Below are 19707 nucleotides of genomic sequence, written 5' to 3' on the forward strand. Positions count from 1 at the left end.
CATCATTCAGCGTCAAGCTGATCATCAATGTCATCAGCGAAACATGGTGTCTCAGCTTTTTCTTAACATAGCCTCTCAGATGGTTCAGTTCATTTATTACAGTCACTATTTTGGTCAATTGTGTGTGCATGACCCAGAACGACCTTCCAGAGAAACTGGAGTGAGTAGATTTGCTGTTATCCTTGTGCCTTCCTTTTTTGTCCTTTTCTCTTCCTTCACTCGGTGGCTTTTTTTCTTTTATTTATCCTGCTATGTCTCATTTGGGTGATGTGAATTCCTACTGTCTATTTGACTTTGTAACGGTCATAGACCTTCTTCTCTGTGGACTTCATTTTACAAACACACAAAGGATTTTCAGCTTTGAGGAGTTATATATTAGTGGTACTCATCCGCGGCTGTGCATTGGAATCCCCATCCAAACACTGATGCCTAGGTCTCCGCCCCAGAAGATCTGATTTCATCGGTCTGGGGTGGTCTGGGCGGATGAATTCCCCACCACATGGACCCACATTCATCTACTAGCTGCACACATGAGTGAAGTTCAGGAAAGGCCTACTGGAAAAGAGAGGCAGGAACAAAATTGAGACAGAATTAAGAACAAATGGTTCTGGAACATACTCAGAAAATAACGCATGAATGAAGCTGGTTAAGTTATCATGGCTCATAAACTTCAAAATAACCTTAATGTTCTGAGATGATTCTATCCTCCTGGTTAGCAGATGGAAGCTCTGTGTTTTAGAATGGGGGGGCTTTTCCAAAAACATTCTGCACCAACACATCTGGTAGCTGTGTCCTTGCCCCAGTGCACGCTGCACAGACCTTTGGTTTAATAACAGGAGTTCCGTAGAGCTTTCTCTTCTTCCAACTCTAATCTTTTTTTTTTTTTGCTGACTGTAATAGTAACACATGCATAATAGGAAATATCTTCTATTTCTATTAATAAATTAAAGACAAAAATCATGTGGTCATCTGAATTGATGTTGAAAACTCATTCCATAAAGTTTCATATCTGTTCATAATTAAAATCTTATAGAAAAGTAGGAATGAATGGGAATTGCATTACTCTGATAAAGGGTAATGACTTTAAAGAAAGTAGCAAACATCATACTTAATCGTGAAACATGGCAAACTTTTTATTTGAGACCAGAAAGGAAAAAAAAAAAAGCCAAGATATCTATTTCACAAGTTCTATTCAACTTTGTAAAAGAAATCCTAGCCAGTGTAGTTTGATAAGGAAAAGAAATAAAAGGTGTAAGAATAAGAAAAGAAGTATCAAAGATGCCGTGAGTTACAGATAAAAGGATTGTGTTCATATAATAGCCAGTATAATCAGAGATAAACTATTAGAGTTAATCATGGTATAGCAAGGTAGCTGGGTACAAATGAATATGTATAAATTAATTGTGTGTGTGTATATACACACCAGCAACAAAAGAAAATATTTTTTTAAATACCATTTATACTAGCATTGTAAAATATCAAGTATCTAGAAATATGATTATCAAAGTATGAGTCAGATCTCCAAAAAGAAAATTATCTAAAATGTTGAGTAATATTACAGAAAATCCTATAAATGGAGAGATAAGTTATATTCCTGGATTCAAAGTCACAATATTGTAAGACTCCCCAAAATGACTAATACATTTAATTTGATCCCAATCAAAACCCCAACAAGCTTTTTTTGTACTACTTGCCAAACTGATTCTTGGATTTATATAAAGATTCAAAGAGTAAATTATTACCAAGACACTTTTGAAGAAGAAAAGCAAAGTGGGAGAAGAGAACTTACTCTATTGGATATCAAGATTTACTATAAAGCTCTAATAATTGAAACAGCATGTCACTGGTGTAAGATTAGCCAGACCAGTAGAACAGAACAGTTTGCTCATTAACAGACCAAAGCACGACCAAACATTGAATTTGTGACAAAGGTGGCACTGCAAAACAGTGGGGAAAGGGCAGTGTTCAACCAATGATGCTGAAGAATTAGGAATCCCAATAAAAAAAATTACATTGAACATCTAACTTTACACCACACACAAGTCAATTGTAGTGGGTTAAGTTCTAAATTTCTTTGTGAAAGACAAAGACATAAAGCTTTTAGAGGGGGAAAAATAAAAAAACAAAGAAGAATATCTTCATGACCTCAAGTTACAGAAAGATTTATGACATAGGACACAAGAAACACTGACCATAGAGGGAAAATATGATACATTTTAGTATACTAAAATTAAGAATTTCTGTTCATAAGAAACAACTCTGTGAGAGTGAAAAAGCAAGCTTACTGAGTAGAAAATATTGGCAACATATATACCTAAAAAATGTTTATATCCAGAATAATGAACTTGTACAACTCAGTTAGAAGTATGTCAGAACAATCAATTTTAAAGTGCGCAAAAAAATTAAATAGATATTTCACAACAGTAGAAATCCAAATGATCAATAAACATGTGAAAATATTCTTAACCTTTTTTTTTCATCAAGAAAGTATAAATTAAAATTACACTGAGAGATTATACACTCAACAAACAAGGAAAAAAGTTTTAATTGTGACAATACCAAGTATTGAGAAAGCTATGGAGCAATAGACACTCATATACTGCTGGTGGGAATGTAAATTTGTACAACCTTTTTTTGAAAGCAGTGGATATTATCAAGTAAAGGTGAGGACACAGATACACTGTGAACCTCAAATTAGGAACATATTATTAGGAACAAACACACTCAACAGAAATATGTGCTTACGGGCACCAGGATACAGCTATTAATACAAGAAAGTTTATGAACATTGCCCATAAAAGGCAAAAATTGGAAACAACCCAAACGTTCATAAATTTTTGAATACATTAAATGTCTCCATTATATTCTTAAAATGGGATAATGTACAGCAATGAAAATGAATAAACTATAGCTCCACACAAGGATGAATCTTAAGGCATATAACACTGAACAAAAAAAGCCAGATACAAAAGATTACATAAATATGATTCCATTTGCACACAATTTAAAAAATAAATAAAAACTTACCTATTTGGCTTAGGGATGCATACTTAGGAGGTAAAATATAAATTAAAAAGCACAAAAAATACCCCAAATTAGGATAGTAGTAAACTCTAGGGCAGAGGAGGGAGGACAAAATTGGGAAGGGGCTAGTGGGATGCTCGTAATGTCCCATTTTGTGACATAAGTAATTTGCCACACAGTTGTTATGGACTGAATTGTGTCCCCCTAAAGTTCATATATTGAAGTCCTTAACCCTCCATGAGACTGTATTGGAGAAGAGACCTTTAAGGAAGTGACTGAGGTTAAATGAAGTCACAAGTACAGAGCTAGGACCCAATAGAACTGGTACCCTTATAAGAAGAGGAATGGACACCAGAGTTATCGCTCTAACATGTGAGAACAGAGCAAGAAATCTGCCATTAACAAGCTCAGAAATGGGCCCTAACCAGAGCCTGGGCATGCTGGCACCCTGATCTCTGACTCCCAGCCTCTAGAACTGTGAAAAAATAATTATTTGTTCTTTAACCCCTCGATCTATGGTATTTTGTTATGGCAGCCCAAGCTGACTAATACACAAATATTCATTCTACGACTAATTTATGTTTCATGTGCATTTTATTATGCATATTACATGTCATAAAAAGCTTAAAAATAAAATAATTTTTAAATATATGACCATTGCATTAAATGCAGAATACTGAAAAATATAAATAGAAGATAGTAACTAGGTAGAGAGGTAGAGAAATCAGTGTTAGTATTTTAGCTTACTGTCCTCTCCCTGTGTCTCTGTCTCTGTCTCTCTCGCTCTCTTTTTCTCATAGACATAGATATAGATAGATATAGATGATACACATATAGATGATATCGCTATATTGCTAAGCTCATATAGTATGTAAAATTTCTATTTTTCTTTTGAACTTTTAATGCAAAGCATTTTGTCTCAAAAGTAAGAGTTATCAGCAGATTCTAGTTAAATATGAAAGAAAGCATGCATATGTTTTACCCCAACCCTCTCAAATGCTAATAAACTGACAGTATGGGGATGAGACCATACAAATATATAAGAACAAAGAGAAAGGAAAGCACAGAGTACAGAAGATGTCAAAACAATCTTCTTTGAAGACCAAAAGTGGGTGGAGGATTGGAAAAGGAGCTGGCAGATCAGCGCTTGTTAAACTACAGTACCTGCAAAGATAAAAATGACTATCAAGGCATTTTATCCCCTAACGGCCCAGGGGCCCTAAAAATCTTGACATGGTACAAATAGAAAAAACTGAGAGTAGAAAGAGGGAGGAGCCTGGGAGCAGGATATGTTCACTTATTGCTGCTTCTCTAATCGCAAGAAGTTAAAGAGTATTCTTTAAAGTTGATAAATCAAGGGATGGAAAATAATTATATTTAACAGTACAAAGGTAAGCATGAAAGAAATTTTATCAAATATCATCAGATGATGAATAAAACAGGGGAAAGGAAAGAGAATTACCAAATGGAAATAAGAGATATTGTTTAAAGAGATAGCATACCAAGAACAGTGCTTAACATAGTTTTAATCATAATTATAAATTTAGACTTATAAAAGCAACCACCAGAACTAAAATAAAAAATGTACTAAATTCAGATTCATACATAGAAGATAAAGCAAACAAAGCATACCAGACAATGAAATATTTCAATTATTTAAATACATAACATAAAGTCATATAAGCGAACTAAGATCAAACAAATCTTTCATGTCAATAAATATAAATGGATTTGACTCAACTGTTTAAAAAATTCATATATATTCATATATAACAAAGCAATACCCAACTTCACATTTAATTAAAAATATACTGCTCAAGGTGATATAGAAAGGTCAAAATTAAAGAACGGGCAAAGATATAAGCAAAGGCAAACAGAAAGAGAGCAGAACCTTAATATCAGAGAAGATGGAATTTAGGCCAAAAATCATTAAACCAGACAAAAATGACATTTTGTAATGCGAAATAATCCGTAACAGTGATGCATATCTTTGCAACAAATAATGCGCAACAATGTCCATCAACTGAAAATTGTAAACATATAATGGTAAAAAGACAAAAACATTGTAGGGATAGTAAAGTTTAATTTCTTCCAGCCTATGACACATCAAATGTATAAAAAAGTATGTAAAAATTTACGTGACCTGAGTAACATCATTAATAAGATAGATCTAATTAATATGTATAAGACTACATTCCCTGAAAAATAGAGAATATACTGCCTTTCAAATGACCATACATATTGACCAAATATTAAACCACAACAAAACCTCAATAAGCTCCAAAAGCTATAAATAATAAAGAAAACATTCTCTGATCACACTGCAATAAAATTAGAAAATAATAACAAAATCAGAAAAATAGGAGAAGCTTCCCATTTGGTAATTTTAAAAACCTCTCTTGAGAGATCTAAGATGGTGGAGTAGATAAACACTGTGCTTGCCTCATCCCGTGAACACATCAAAATTACAACTAAATTATAGAACAATCAACCTGGAGAACCATCTGAAGTTTAGCTGAATGCAAGCTTTATAATTAGTGATATAAAGACGAAGCCAGGTCAAGACTGGTAGGAGGGGCAGAGATGCCAAACGGGCTGGTCCCACACCCATGTGTGGCGGTTGAAAATCAGGAGAGATACCTCAGCCACAGAGGTTCCCCATGAAGGAGAGAAGGACCCCAGCCCTACACCAGGCTCCCCAACCTGGAGTACTGGTGCTGGGAAAAGGAACCCCCACAACTTCTGGCTGTGAAAAACAGTGCGGATTCCAACCATCCAGGTGGGACAGAAGGCTGCAGAAAACTCATGTATCCTTTTAAAGCAGCCACGCAGGCACTTACCTTGGGCTCCAGCGGAGGGACGGTGACTCTGGGGGTATAGGAGACATATGGGGAGAGGCTGAGTTGTGTAACTTCAGGGTGAGGACTGGAGGGACAATCCCTGTTTTCCCTGTGTGGGGCCCTCTTCCCGTGCAGCTGGCAGGTGGGTGCAATTTCCTGTGTTGAGCCCGCCCCCACAGGCCAAATCTGAATCTGATTTGCCTGGTGGGCTCTGCTGCTCCACTCTGCTGACTCACTAAGACCCTGCCTCACCCTAATTGCATACTGCAAGAGACTTTATCAGGAGCTGAAACTGACAGGAGCCAGTAGGTGGTAGCAGACCTTGGTGTGTCCTGGATTTTGTGAAGCTACCCCAATAGTGGTGGCAGCTGGCCTCCATTCACAACATGGCTTCTCCCACATGCGTGCCTCCAGTTATAACACAGGCAGTGACCAACCATGGATAGCTTTGTAGCTCCTAACCAGGTAGTCCCCAGCTGGTCACAGGCAGTGGCTGACCTGGGCCTGCACCAGAGCCCCACCCAAGAGGCCCCAGAACCAACATACTTGGAAGCTGACTTAAGAACACAGCAGAGCACCACCCAACTAGCCCCACAAGCGGCACACACAAAGGGTGGTCTTAACAGGCTCCAAAGCCCACTGGGGCGAATCCCACATGGTGAGGTAAGATTGTGAATACATTGAATTTATTTAATACTACAGGAAAAATTTTCACATTTATAATATCAAGCCTTCCCACACATCAGCATGGTATATCTTCTAATTTATATAGGCCTTCTTTTATATTTTTCCATAACATTTTATAATGTCTTATGTAAAGTTCTTACATTTCTTTTTCCTAGGCACATTATCATTTTGGTTGTCCTTTTGAATATTTATTTTTATAGCTAAAATATATTAATATTATTAATTTCTATATATTGGTTTTACATTCAGCAACCTCCCAAACTCTTTAACAAGTTATGACATTTCTCTGTTGATTAACTTGGGTTCTCTATTTAAACAATTATATCATCTGCAAATGATGATGAACTTGTTTCTTCCTTTATGACTCTTATGCCACTTGTTTACTTTTCCTGTCTTATTAAACTGGCCAGGACCTCCAGCACAATGCTGAAGCTATAATAGTGAGCACTTTTCTTTTTCTCTTGAGTTTAAAGAGTATATTTCAAATATTTCTAGCATCATGATGCCTATGGGATTCTCATAATTACCCTTTATCAAGTTATGAAAATTTCTTTTCACTTCTGACTTGTTAAGAGTTCATAATGAATGAAGATTGGTTTTTTAGCAACATTTCTATATTAAGATTATCATGTAGTCTTTCATCTATTGACATAGTAGGTTATATTAATAAATTTGCTCATCCACTTTTAATGATTCTAACTTGATCATTGCTGGATTCAATTTGCCAATATATCAACTGATCTACCTTGGTAAATAAGGCTGACATAATCCTCTCTCATAAACTGTCCCTTTGGGTTGCTTTTCCATCCTGCTGCCTCATTGTCTTTCTTCTGTGTTATCCCTGCAAACTCAAATTCTTCTGACTCTGTTTTGCAGAGCAGTTCAGCAATCTCCATCCCTTCCAGTACCAATAATTAATCTAAAGATCTCAACTGGTCACTAAAAATCTCTTAGTAGCCTCTAAATCATTTGACAGATTCAGAAGGAAAAGCAATGTAATCATTTTATGCACAGATAATTTAAAAATCTGAAATGTGAGATTAATCATAATTTTCATAGACTTTCTGAATTGTTACATTCTTAAAAGCAGTATATTCAAGGACTGACTTAGTTCGTACTGGTTAACATGGAGTAGTTTATCTTAAATAATGGTTTTATTGTCATCTGACAGTTATTGTTTACATTCGTTAAACCTGCACTTGTCACTGTTGCTGTTGCATTGCGTAATAGCACAATTCATAAAAAAATGAACCAGCATTTCAAAAGTGGCTTGTAGAAATATAATACTAGTGACGAAAATAGAAAAATACATCTTGCAATATGAAATAAGGTCACAATTATAAGTAATGAATGGACTCTGTCATAAATATAAAGCTTGAATCTGTATGTCATGAGACAGATGGACAATGGATGTGGATAATCTCACAAAGGCAGATAAAAAGTAAATACCGTGTTTCCCCGAAAATAAGATCTAACCAGAAAATAAGCCCTAGCATGATTTTTCAGGATGACATCCCCTGAACATAAGCCCTAATGCGTATTTTGGAGCAAAAATTAATATAAGACCTGGTCTTATTTTCGGGGAAACACGGTAAGAAAAAGCATGACAATGAAAAATGATAATTACATTTTATTGGATCAATGACCTTTTTGTCCTCGTACCCAGTTTATTAGCTGTTAACACTTTTATCAAATAATAATATAAAGCTACCAAAACTCCCATATTATTTTCCAATAAAGCTTATCAACCTCACAAAAACTAGAGAAACCTATTGACTTTCTCTAGTCCAAATGAAAAATAAGTCTTTCCAGTACCAAACTGTTAAAAATTGATGTTAAAGGTTGAAAAGACATGAAAACTATAGTCATCATTGTAGAAAAAAAAGTATAATTATACTCTTGCTGGTAAGATATGAAACAGTCTTCAAAATCAATAACAAATATTGTAGTTGGAAAGAAAGCAGCAAACAATTGGTAGAATTCTTTTATTAGAACTACGTATTGGATTTCTTGTAATGTAACTGGCATTTAAAATCAATTACTATTATGTATGCAAACAAACAGACGTTTTATTTTATAATTTAATAAAACTGTAATAAATCAATTGTCAGTATATATTCACCATATATGTGAGAAAGAAGTGCTTAATAATTTCTGTCCTATTTATCATAAAGCTAATTTTAAGAGATTTCTGGTTTAAAGATTAGTTTCCACACTGTAAAGTTGCCTTTAAAAGGCATGTTGTTCATGAATGTTCATAGCATTATTCACAATTGCCAAAAGGTGGAAACAACGCAAATGTTCATCAACAGTGGAACAAAAAAGCAAACTGTGGCGTATACATACACAATGGAACATTATTCAACATTCATAACGAATGAGATTCTGACACATGCTACAACATGGATGAATCTTTAAAACATTATACTAAATAAAATAAGCCAGACGCACCAAAAAAAAATCCTACGAGTATGATTCCACTTATATGAGGTACCTACAGTAGGCAAATTTACGGAGACAGAAAGTAGAATAGAGGTTGTCAGAAAGTAGGGGTGGGAAGAATGGGGAGTTGTTTCATGAGTAGAGAGTTTCAATTTGGGATGATGAAAAAGTTCTAGATATGGATAGTGGTGATGGTTGCACTGCATTGTGAATGTATTCAATGCCACTGTGTGTATTCTTAAAAATGGTAAAAGTAGTAAACTTTATGTGATGTATATTTTACCACAATTGCAAAAAATAAAAAATGCATTGAATTAGTACTGAAGAAGCTCCAGCAACATGGTCAGCAAGGAAAGGTATCACTATACCAATGAAAGGTATGGAAGCTGATAGCTCCAACAGCTATCCAGCCAGATAGAGATTTCTTCATGAATTTTTTCAGACATTAATTCTCCTCTCACAGATATGAAAAACCATTATTGCTATTCACTTTTTAATTTGATTTTTACTTTTATTTAAGATATACAGGTTCATGGCTTAAAAGGTCATATAGTCCTATAAAAATTCTAACAAAAACAGAAATTTCATGTTTCTCATCGCCTTACCCCAATCCCATATTTCCAGAAGCAAACACTCTCAATTTTTCTTTTACTTCTTTCTTATTATAGCTCCCTATGTTTAATAATATACTTATACTACTATTTTTTTATTTCTCCTTTTTACATATTATCTATTGGCTTTCGGTAATGGAAAAAAAGAATTAGGTCCACATACGTACACTCATTTCCTCTCACACTAACTTTCCATTCGTTATATCGTAATTTTGGTTAGATAATCAGACAATATGTACATTGTCTGATTGCATATATGAATACATACTAGTATTGCTAAGAAAATACTGTTCACATCTGTGGCATGCAGTATACTTTGATTACATTTTCTTTTTGCACAATGTTTTTGCTTTCTCTGGAGTTAATAAGAATTTCACTTCTTCATTTGCTTAGTGTTCTATATATTTATAACTAATTTGTTCCCAAACTTTTCTTCAGACGTTTAATTATTGCTTCAATTTATTCAAACACATCAGGTTATCCACCATTTTCAAATTTTCATGAGGAAATCACTCTTAGAATCCTCCATTTCCTGCCTCAACCTGGCCTAGATATTCTCTAGACCTGATGTACAGCTCTTTTCTAGAGATTTTGTTGTTCTCCATCCTCTTTTGCATTCCGTTTGTCTCTCTCTACCTTCCTCTTTATTTGTTACTTTCTTGTTTTGGTGGAGCGCATCCTCTGGTAACCTTCTTAGAAGGGTAGATGGGAAGTAAACTTTCTGAAACTTCACTTATCTGTAATTGTCTTTATTCTACCTTCATCTTAACAGTTTATCTAGGGAAAAAATTCTATATTAGAAATGATTTTCCTCAAAATTTTGAAGGCATTGTTTCATTGTCTTATAACCTCCATGGTTTCTATCAAGAAATCTGATGATATTTTGATTCTCAGTTCTTTGTATATGACCTGTGATTTTCACTCCTTCAAAAAGAGTTTGGCTCTTCTCTTTCTGCACAATGCTCTGAAATTTTGTGATATTATGCCTTGATATGAGCCTTTTTCACTCATTTTCTTGAATACTTGTGGGTTTTTATAACTCAATACTTAGATCCTTCAGTTTGGGGAAATTTTCTTGAATTATTTCTTTGGTAATTTCTCCTGTTTCCTTCTAGATCTCCTTCTAGTCAGACATTGTACCTATTGGTCTGATTCTCTAATTTTCACACTTTTAACCACTTCTTATCCATTTTTTTTCCACTTTCTGTGAGATTTACTCAACTTTATTTCCAGCCCTCCTATTGTTTTACCTTTGCTATCATATTTTTGTTTTCAAAAATTCTCTTTGTTCTTTGAATATTCTTGTTTATAGCCTTCTGTTTTGGTTTTATGTATCTAGTATCTTCTCATCTCTTAACTCTCTAAAAATATCGATGACAGGGTTTCTTGTTTTGTTTTGTTTTCCTAACATATTTTTCTGCTCCCTGGATTGTCTCTTTCTTTCCTGTTTGGTTTGTTTAGTCTTTGGTGTTAGAAGCATTCTTCAAATTCCTTATGCTCATTGGCTGGCTGTCCATATAAAAAGTACAGCATCTTGGGTATTACCTGACTGCCAGACTTCTAGGAACTTACTTGGGGAAAGAAGCGAGTGGGTGGGAGGGTTGTCTGCCTTTTAGTATGTAAGTTTTCCCTTTATACTCCTGCTTCAGTAGGCAACTCTCTCTCTCTCTCATTCAACTATTGAGAGAATGAATATCCAACCCATTTCCTGAGCAGAGGAGGCAGTTCCTCACTTAACAGGTGGTGTGGAGTGGTGTCATACAGGGTGTCATGTGGGGTCTCTGGTCCCGCTCCCCACACAAGAACGCAGGATATGGTGAGGCCAAAAAGGAAAACCCACGGAGCCATGGATAGGGGTGTCACACCACTATAATTCTTGCTGGCGGCTGGGTTGGAGACACAGGGAACAGAAGCCACACAATCCACAACCTGCTGTCCGCTTCTCTCTGCCAACCAACCTCACTTGCTAACTGCAATCCGTGCTTGCTAGCTTAGCCACGGCAGTTATATCAGTGGCTAATGGCTAACCAGTAACAGCTGATGGCCAACTAGTCACAGCTGACGGCCATCTATTACCCGAGCCTGCACCTTTCCACGTGCGGCCAAGAGCCTGGAAACTGTTCTCTGGGACTCTGTCCCCACAAGTGGGATCTAGAAAACTCAGCTGTTTCTTGTAAAGACTTTCAAACTGTTTCAGCCCCACTTTTCACCCTCCCCACTAAACCCCATTTTCAGAGGTATTGACCATCTCTAAGTCCTAAGCAGTTCTGCCGTGTGGGTTGGCTTGCTTATGGAAACTACCCACTTCCAGCTAAGGTTTCAACTTTCTTGGGTCTGCTCTGTCACTTACCACTCACCCTTCTTCACTCTCATTTCCAAAATGATGTGTTTTCTGTTATCTTTGTCCTAGTAGGTTTATGCTCTTAAAAAAAAAATATCCTTTTACTGTCATTTAAGAATTTCAGAAAAGATGGAGGTAAATACATATGTTCAATCTGCTATATTTAATCAAAAGTTTTCCCATTTTTAATACCAGTGTTTACATTTATAATTGTATAATTTTAAAAATTTAATGTATCTAAAATTATGTGTGCATCTGGATCCCTTTGGTCAGTGGTTCTGAAAGAGTAGTTCCCCAGGCTAACAGCATTAGCATCGGCTGGGAACTTGTTAAAAATAGAAACAATTGGGCCCTACCCCAGACTTATTGAGCCCAGAAACCTACTGCGGGTGGAGCCCAGAAATCTGTTTGAACAAGCCCTCCAGGTGATGCTTCTTGTGGCGCAGGGAGCCTCTGGGAACCCCGTGTAATAGGAGGATCCTTGTTCTGAACCTTGCGGTGCTTCTTCACCTACCATTGCCCTCTTCCTACCATCAGAGCAGCAGATGCTGCCAATCATCTCAGCCACTTGCATCCCTTCTCACCCCACCCATCTGTGTGGCTCCTTTGAGTTCCTCGGTCTGCGTCTTGTCTCCATACCGTGCCTTCCTCCCCTTGCACCTTCGCCACGATCGTTGCATGTTTTCCTTTGGAGCATTCGCAGCAGCTCTGAACTCTCTCGTGGCAGTTAATGCTCCTTTTCTACCTCCCCTCCCAGGTGCGTCTTCACTGTCATTTATACCTTTGAGGCCTTGATAAAGATACTGGCAAGAGGATTTTGTCTAGATGAGTTCACTTACATGCGAGATCCTTGGAACTGGCTAGATTTTAGCGTCATTACCCTGGCGTGAGTATTTCTGCACACTGATTTGTTTGTGTGGCTGTGGGGGGCTTGTGAGTGTGCCCCGGCTCACACACTGGTGGGTTTACTTATCTCCATCCAGTTTTCTCATTTGAAACTGCATGGCCTGGGGTTTTGTTGCCATAGACTGTTACTTTGGGAGTCACTTTCCAGGGTTAGTCCCACCCCCTCAGGCGAAAGTCAGAGACCTCAAATCTGAGCTGGTGACTGGTCTGTCAGAGTGGATCAGACATGGCTCAGCCTCATGCCTACCTGACATGAAGGTCTTTCCGTGAAGAACCAGTGTCTAAGAAGACTGGTTGGCCAAACTCACATGCTTGAATATCCATCCATACAGGTAGCACCTGGAGCCCCCTAGACCCCAATACATCTTCTTAAAGGGGCCATTCTGAAAGGTATTGCAACCATTAACACAGTGTTAGTCTCAGTCTACAGGTGAAAGGGCTACTAGATTCTCTGTGTATTCTGGGTCCTTCCTAGGCTTGTGTTACCCCAAATTGTCCTTATCTGTGCTGCATGCAGTCCCAGAACCCTCTCCTTGCAGAGATGCTGACTGACTTCTGGTCCTGCAGATACATTGGTGAAGCCACAGATCTCCGAGGGATCTCAGGCCTGCGCACGTTCAGAGTTCTTAGAGCTTTAAAAACAGTTTCTGTGATCCCAGGTGAGCTCCTTTAACCAGCACACTCATTCACAGAACACGTGCTGGTGGCCACAGCCTAATGTCCTCCTTTGATTTTTCACAAGAGCCCTGTAAAGTTCCAGGGCACGGACTGTTGTCCTCATTTAAGAGACAAGGAAACTGAGGCCCAGAGAGTAGAAAACAATCCCAAGTCCTCATCACTAGTAAGAGGCAACGTGCGACCCGGAAACCTACTGTGTCGATTACTAGGCCAGTGCTCCGTCCACAGTAACTCATGGCCTTGCCATCGATACCTGACAAGAAGGTCATGTCCTCATTCAATGTTCTTGTCGTGGGTATCCATCGAGCATCCAGTCAGAGTCTCATGTATGCCTTAAACCAAAGGTGTCAACTTGGAAAAAGGGAGTAGGGAGAAGGCAGTCCAAGGCTCTGGTGAGTGTCTTCACCATTTCCATGGGCCTGAAAGCTTGAGCCTCAGCCCTGTCTTGGGACACACAGAGGAGAAAAGAATTAGGCGATTCTTGATGACAGAGAATTCAGAAAAAAATGTAGTCTATCAGGGCTCATCTTATTGGTCCCCTAAGATCTCCATTGTCACCAGCAGCCCAGGGATACTCCTCATCCCCCTCTAAGGTGGTGGAGGCGATGGTGAGGCCAGAGACCAGGTAACCACACTGAGACAGGAACTAATGCTTCCCCCTTGGGGCCTGATGGATTAGCTCCTCTCGAGGAAGGAGATGACGGGTGAGGTGAGACCCCTGAGAATCCATTCCCTCACCTGGAAACTAGAAACACTCAAATCAGGGTGGGAGTCCCTTTCTACCACACTCTGTCTGGCTCTGCAGGGAAAGATTGGAAAGTCTTTTCCAGCTTCCATTGGACAAGCACTTCATGAAGACAGCCATTGCAATAAATAGTTCTAACTTTCGGTATCTCTCTCACCTACTGTTAGCCAGGAAGACCCTGAGTCTTGTTCACAAGACCTGACCTGTCCAGACTCTCTCTCCTGCCTCACCTCTCTCTTTTACCCACCTTGCATTGTGTTCCAGAATCAACCTGTGGTTCCACAAATACTCCAGGCCTTTGCTCACCTCCCAGCCTTGCTGCTCCTTCTAGCAGGAGAGTCCTTCCTCTTCTCTTAACTCATCATCCCCCCTCAGGGCTCTGCTGAGGTTTGCCCTCCGCCAGGAGACTCCCTGGTCTTTCCCAACTCCCCCACATTCCACCCCACCCCATCTCTCTCCCCAGGCTTTGGTTAGTGGATGCTCCTCTAGGTTCCCACCTGTGCAATAATGCTATGGAGTCCTCCCTCAACTATCAGACAACTCCACATGCCAGCGCTTTAATCATGGCTCAGCTCCCAGCCCAGGGGTCACCACAGGCAGTGCTCAATGGGTTATTTGTTGACCAAAACAACAAGGCAAGGATCGATCCCAGACTGCTTCTCTGGTCAGAGCTCTTTCTGCCACCCATGAAGCTGTTTTCTCGGAGAAGGAGATTTCATTTGCTGGAGCAGCCAATCATCCTTCCTTAAATAAGCAGGGCCCCATCTTCGCTGCCAGCTGTGCTGGGCTCTGACACAGCTTCTTCTCAGATGCTTTCTGTTTCTGCCTCAGTGACTCTCAAAATTTCACTTTTGTGCTATGTTCATCTTTCTGTGTCTCTCTTTTTCTGTCTCATTCTATCTCCCAAGCTTCTCTCTCTCTCTCTCTCTCTCTCTCTCTCTCTCTCTCTCTCTCTCTCTCTCTCTCTCTCCCTCTCTTCCCCCCCTCTCTCCCCCCCTCTCTCTCTGAGGTTCATGTGTCCCCAGCCTCAAGCTGCCTCCTGAAAGTGAGGTGAGTGCAGAAATACAGGTGCCAAATGACTGGAATGAGGTTTGTAGCCTCATGATTAGTTCAGTGCCTGGAACATAGCAGGTAGTCAACAATTATCTTTTAAATCACATTGCAATTGTCAGGAATGCATTAGCCTTAAGATGATAAGAAATGTATTGCCAGGGTCTCAGTTGCCTCATCTTTACAAAGGACAGTAACAGTATTTACCTGCCTGCCCACCTTCCAGGGTTATTACTAGGTTTATGTGAGGAACTCGGCTTGGAACTTCCCTAGAGTTGGTAAAACGTCTCGCAGCTGTACGTAGTGAGAAAATAGAATGGCTAAGAGGCAAGCATGCCAGGCTCATCCATGTGCTGTGTGTGGTGCCTTATCCACGTGGGAGTGTTGCTGTCATCTTTCCACAGGGCTGAAGGTGATCGTGGGGGCCCTGATCCACTCGGTGAGGAAGCTGGCTGATGTGACAATCCTCACCATCTTCTGCCTGAGTGTCTTTGCCCTGGTGGGCCTGCAGCTCTTCAAGGGCAACCTCAAGAACAAATGTGTCAAGAATTGCACAGCTTTCAATGAGACAGCCAATTACTCCTCTTACGAAGAACGCGAGTGGAATTTCTGCCGTGGTGACGCAGGTCTGGTTGGCAAGGGGTGGGAATCTCCTGTGTACATGTATAGATGTATGTTTTGGTTCCTCCTTCCTGCTCAAATGCTTTCTTCTGTGTTGAGTCTTACCTTTGGGCCCCCCATTTCCTGTTGTCCAATGTCCCTTTTACAAGGAAATGAGCTATCAATTCAAGGACAAGGCCTCCTGCCTCTGCTGGGAGAGGCTGGGAGCTGAAGTCACTGCTCAGCTTTCTCTTCCCAGATGGGACGTTTCCCCTTCTAAGTGTCCCAGCATGCCCACTGAGTGCACGTAGCCAGGAGAACTCACCTTGCTCAGGCAGAAGACTTAAGTGGTGCTGACTTTACCATCCAACTCTTCAGTTTTAGGGTTCAGAACCACATGCAAATCTCTCATTTCTTCCTTTCTTTTGCAGACTTCTATATCAATAAGACAGGTACTTCTGATCTCTTACTGTGTGGCAATGGATCTGATGCAGGGTGAGTGTCGAACCCATGACATAACACCAATGCTCAGTAGTCATTTTTCCTTCTTGTCATCAGCATTTTCTGGGCAGAGACTGGGTTGCAGGTCCTGAGGAAAATGTAGAAATGAGTAAGTCATGGCCTCTGCCATCCCAGGCTCATGGGGAGGGAGTGTATGGGTTAGCTTTTGCTGTGTAACAAAGAGCCCCAGATTTTGTTGCTTAAAATACCAGTCATTCATTTAGTTCAGGATTCTGTGCATCAGCATATTGGGCTGAGATCAGCCTGGTATTCTAGCATTGACTGGGTTCATTCGTGCATCTGTAGATGGTGGACAGATTAGCTGGGGGCCAGCTGATCTAGAATAGCCTCAGCTGGGGTGACTGTCTGCTCCATGTGGTCTCTCATCCCCCATCAGAGCAGCCTGGAGTTGTTCTCATGGCAGAGGCAGGGTTCCAAGAGAAAGAGTGGAAGTGTGTAAGTTCTCTTGAGGCCTAGGTTTAGAACTGGCACAATGTTACTTCTACTGCATTCTATTGACCAAAGCAAGTCACAGCCCAGTCTAAATCCAAGGGGTGGAGAAATAGACTCTACCTCTTGATGGGAGAAGCTGCAACATCATATTGCAAAGGAGTGTGGATACAGGATCCTCTCCCTGTATCCACACTCCTTTTTTGTGGCCAATTTTTGCAAACAGTCTATCCCAGCAAAGAACTAACATTTATTAAATATGTTTTTAGTCGAATGCTCCACATTTAATCACTACAATTCCATCAATGGGTTTCATTATCCTCATGTAACAGAGGAAGAAGCACATGCATCAGACTTTGCAATTTCAAATTCTTGCAGAGACCAGACACATAACAACAAATGAGAGGAATGGACTGTGTGGGAACCACGGCAATGAGAGTTCATGCCCCATTTAAAGGGGACAGACACTGTTCAGTCCAGCTTTTGGTTGCTGAGTGAAAATGTGGGTCCATCGCTTCTAGCTCTTTCAACTTTTAAAAGAGAGATGGGAAATTTAGATTTTTATGTGAAATCTCCCAGCTATACACATTGGCTACCAATTCCAAAAATTGTCTATGTATTGTAGGCCAAACAAAATATTTCTGTAAGCCAAATTCAGCCTGCAAGCTGCCAGTTGATGAGCTCTGATTCATATACATGAAGATGCTACACTGTGAAGAACCAGGCTGTGCTGGAGGCTCCAGGGGCTGGGGAAACACAGCGAAGTGATGGTGCGAGGCAGGGGAGGTTCGGGAAGGTTTCCTGGAGGTAGTAGGTCGGGTGAGAGTTGAAGGGGAGACAGGATGTCTCCAGGCTAGGTCAACAAGAAGAGATGGTTTGGATGGCGGCCATTCCAGATGGCAGAACAGAATGCGAGACTAAGCAAAGGGGTAGGGGACGCCTCAGGTCTGCCTGCTGCTTTGACCACTGGAGCAGATGTGAGCAGAAAGGGTTCAGGCAACAGATAAGAAAGGCTTGCCTCTCCCATCCCCATGGTGGGGGCCTGGAAGATCAGAGCCCATGTGGTCTCATTCCCTGAGTAGCTGACAGCCCTACGTTGCCCAAGTGGAATTGGGTGGGACCTGTAGGGAGCCCTGCCTTAATCATCTCACCAGGAAAACCATCTCAGATAAAGCCGAAGGGTGGGGGCAAACAGGAGAATTTCAACAACATAGGCTCCTTGGCCTCTTTCTTCACAATTACCCTTGGCATTTGGTTCTTTGGCTCAGGGAGGGGATTGTTCCAATGTCAGCTTTCATTTGCTTTTGACTTAAGTTTAAACCGAGGACCCTCTTAACGTCCTTTTCCTGTCTGGATAATGGCATTTCTCATGGCAATGGCTCCAGAGTAGCCCAAGCACTGTCTGTGGTAAAGTTGTGGGGTCGATGCATGGAGGCCAGACCTCCTTCTGAGCAGGTCCTGGTCAGGTGGTGAAGGAGTGGCTAGAGCTGGGCCGGCAAATAGAGGCCAGCTCAGGACAATGGGCAGAGTGAGCCCCGAAAGGCATGCTGTGAAAACCAAACCGGTGCCTGTACTGGGCCATGGAGAAGCAGAGCCCTGAGCAAAGGTCCACACCGACCAGTGGCACGGCAACAGGACAGCCTGGTGGCTTGCAGTGGAGAACGAGTCCTGGGAAGTACTTCATTTTCAGCATTCTGTCACATATAGTATTCCAGTCCATTCTTTTGGAAGCTTCAGGTTAAAAACAGCAGGATTTTCCACTTGCATATTACATATCATATTTCCCATGCTAAAGGCACCACACAAGAGGCTTTGCACCATGGTCTCATGTCATTCCCAGAGCAGTTAGCTGTTGAGGTGTAGCAGCTACAGTGGGGTTCTAGGGAAGACATAGAAATAAGGCTGCCCTCAGAGCACACTAGCAAACCTCCAGGTGGTGTGTTGACTAGCTCCTTGGGAGATAAAACCAAGAGGCTATTTTTAAATGTGAGTCTGCAGAGTCTGGGAACTAAGGTTGGATATAGAATTGGGATTGATTGTAATCAAGTTGGCAGGATCCTAATTAATTGTACGGGTCCTGGGATTGAGTGTTCACGTGGACATCTGGAATAAGGAGAGCCCAAGAGAACTGTGTTGACGGAGGAATTCTGGAGTAGTAGAATCCTAAATACAAACACAGCGTTACTGTTTCCTGGAGCAGGCCCATCCCACTGGGATGGATGAGAGCACCTCACCTGCCCCGAACTTAGAGAGATTTCCTGACCTCAACTTACCTCTTTATTATGAGCGAGAGTGCTCTCCTAAGAGAGAGAGCCCACCCCAGCGCTCACAAAATAGTCCTCTTCAATTTGGCCTTCCTTCATAGGTCAGTCTTCAAAGGCTACTTGACAGTTACATTTTTCCTTTTAAGTAAATACGTTGGCGTCTGTATGATTTTAGGAACTGACTTATTCTCCCTGAATCCCAGCTTCCACATCTGTAAAAAAAAAAAAAAAAAAAAAAAAAAAAAAAAAAAAAGGATTGTGAAGACAAATTATAGCATTTGTAAAGCACTTAGGAGAGAGAGAGAGAAGCACGCAATATGTGTTTCGTAAGAGAAAAATGTTGCTTTCATTGTTACATGTAATTGGTCAGTGAACTTGGCTAATATGAGTCCTCCTCTGATAGCTCTGCAAGTGATGACAACTGGCTCAGGTTTGAAGTCCACATAATTGATACTGATTCTGCCTCCTCAGCTGTGGGCCATCAGCTGGCCTTCCCAGGCCACTCCCTTCTGCATGAAACTCTGAAGTGGCAGTATTATCATCCCCACTTAATAGAAACTGAGACCTA

At 40.3% G+C, this 19707-nt stretch overlaps 1 protein-coding gene across 1 annotated transcript in view; it reads left to right on the top strand.

Annotated features, from left to right (window-relative positions):
* SCN10A (sodium voltage-gated channel alpha subunit 10) overlaps window positions 1-19707 on the top strand; it is a 98114-nt gene that overhangs the window by 24637 nt on the left and 53770 nt on the right. Inside the window, exons 4-8 of the mRNA XM_033133226.1 lie at window positions 80-160; window positions 12703-12831; window positions 13419-13510; window positions 15729-15950; window positions 16356-16419. Coding sequence (XP_032989117.1) covers window positions 80-160; window positions 12703-12831; window positions 13419-13510; window positions 15729-15950; window positions 16356-16419 — 588 coding nt within the window. The remainder of the gene's footprint in view (window positions 1-79; window positions 161-12702; window positions 12832-13418; window positions 13511-15728; window positions 15951-16355; window positions 16420-19707) is intronic.

Source organism: Rhinolophus ferrumequinum, chromosome 17 (genome assembly GCF_004115265.2).
Source record: "Rhinolophus ferrumequinum isolate MPI-CBG mRhiFer1 chromosome 17, mRhiFer1_v1.p, whole genome shotgun sequence".
NCBI lineage: Eukaryota > Metazoa > Chordata > Mammalia > Chiroptera > Rhinolophidae > Rhinolophus > Rhinolophus ferrumequinum.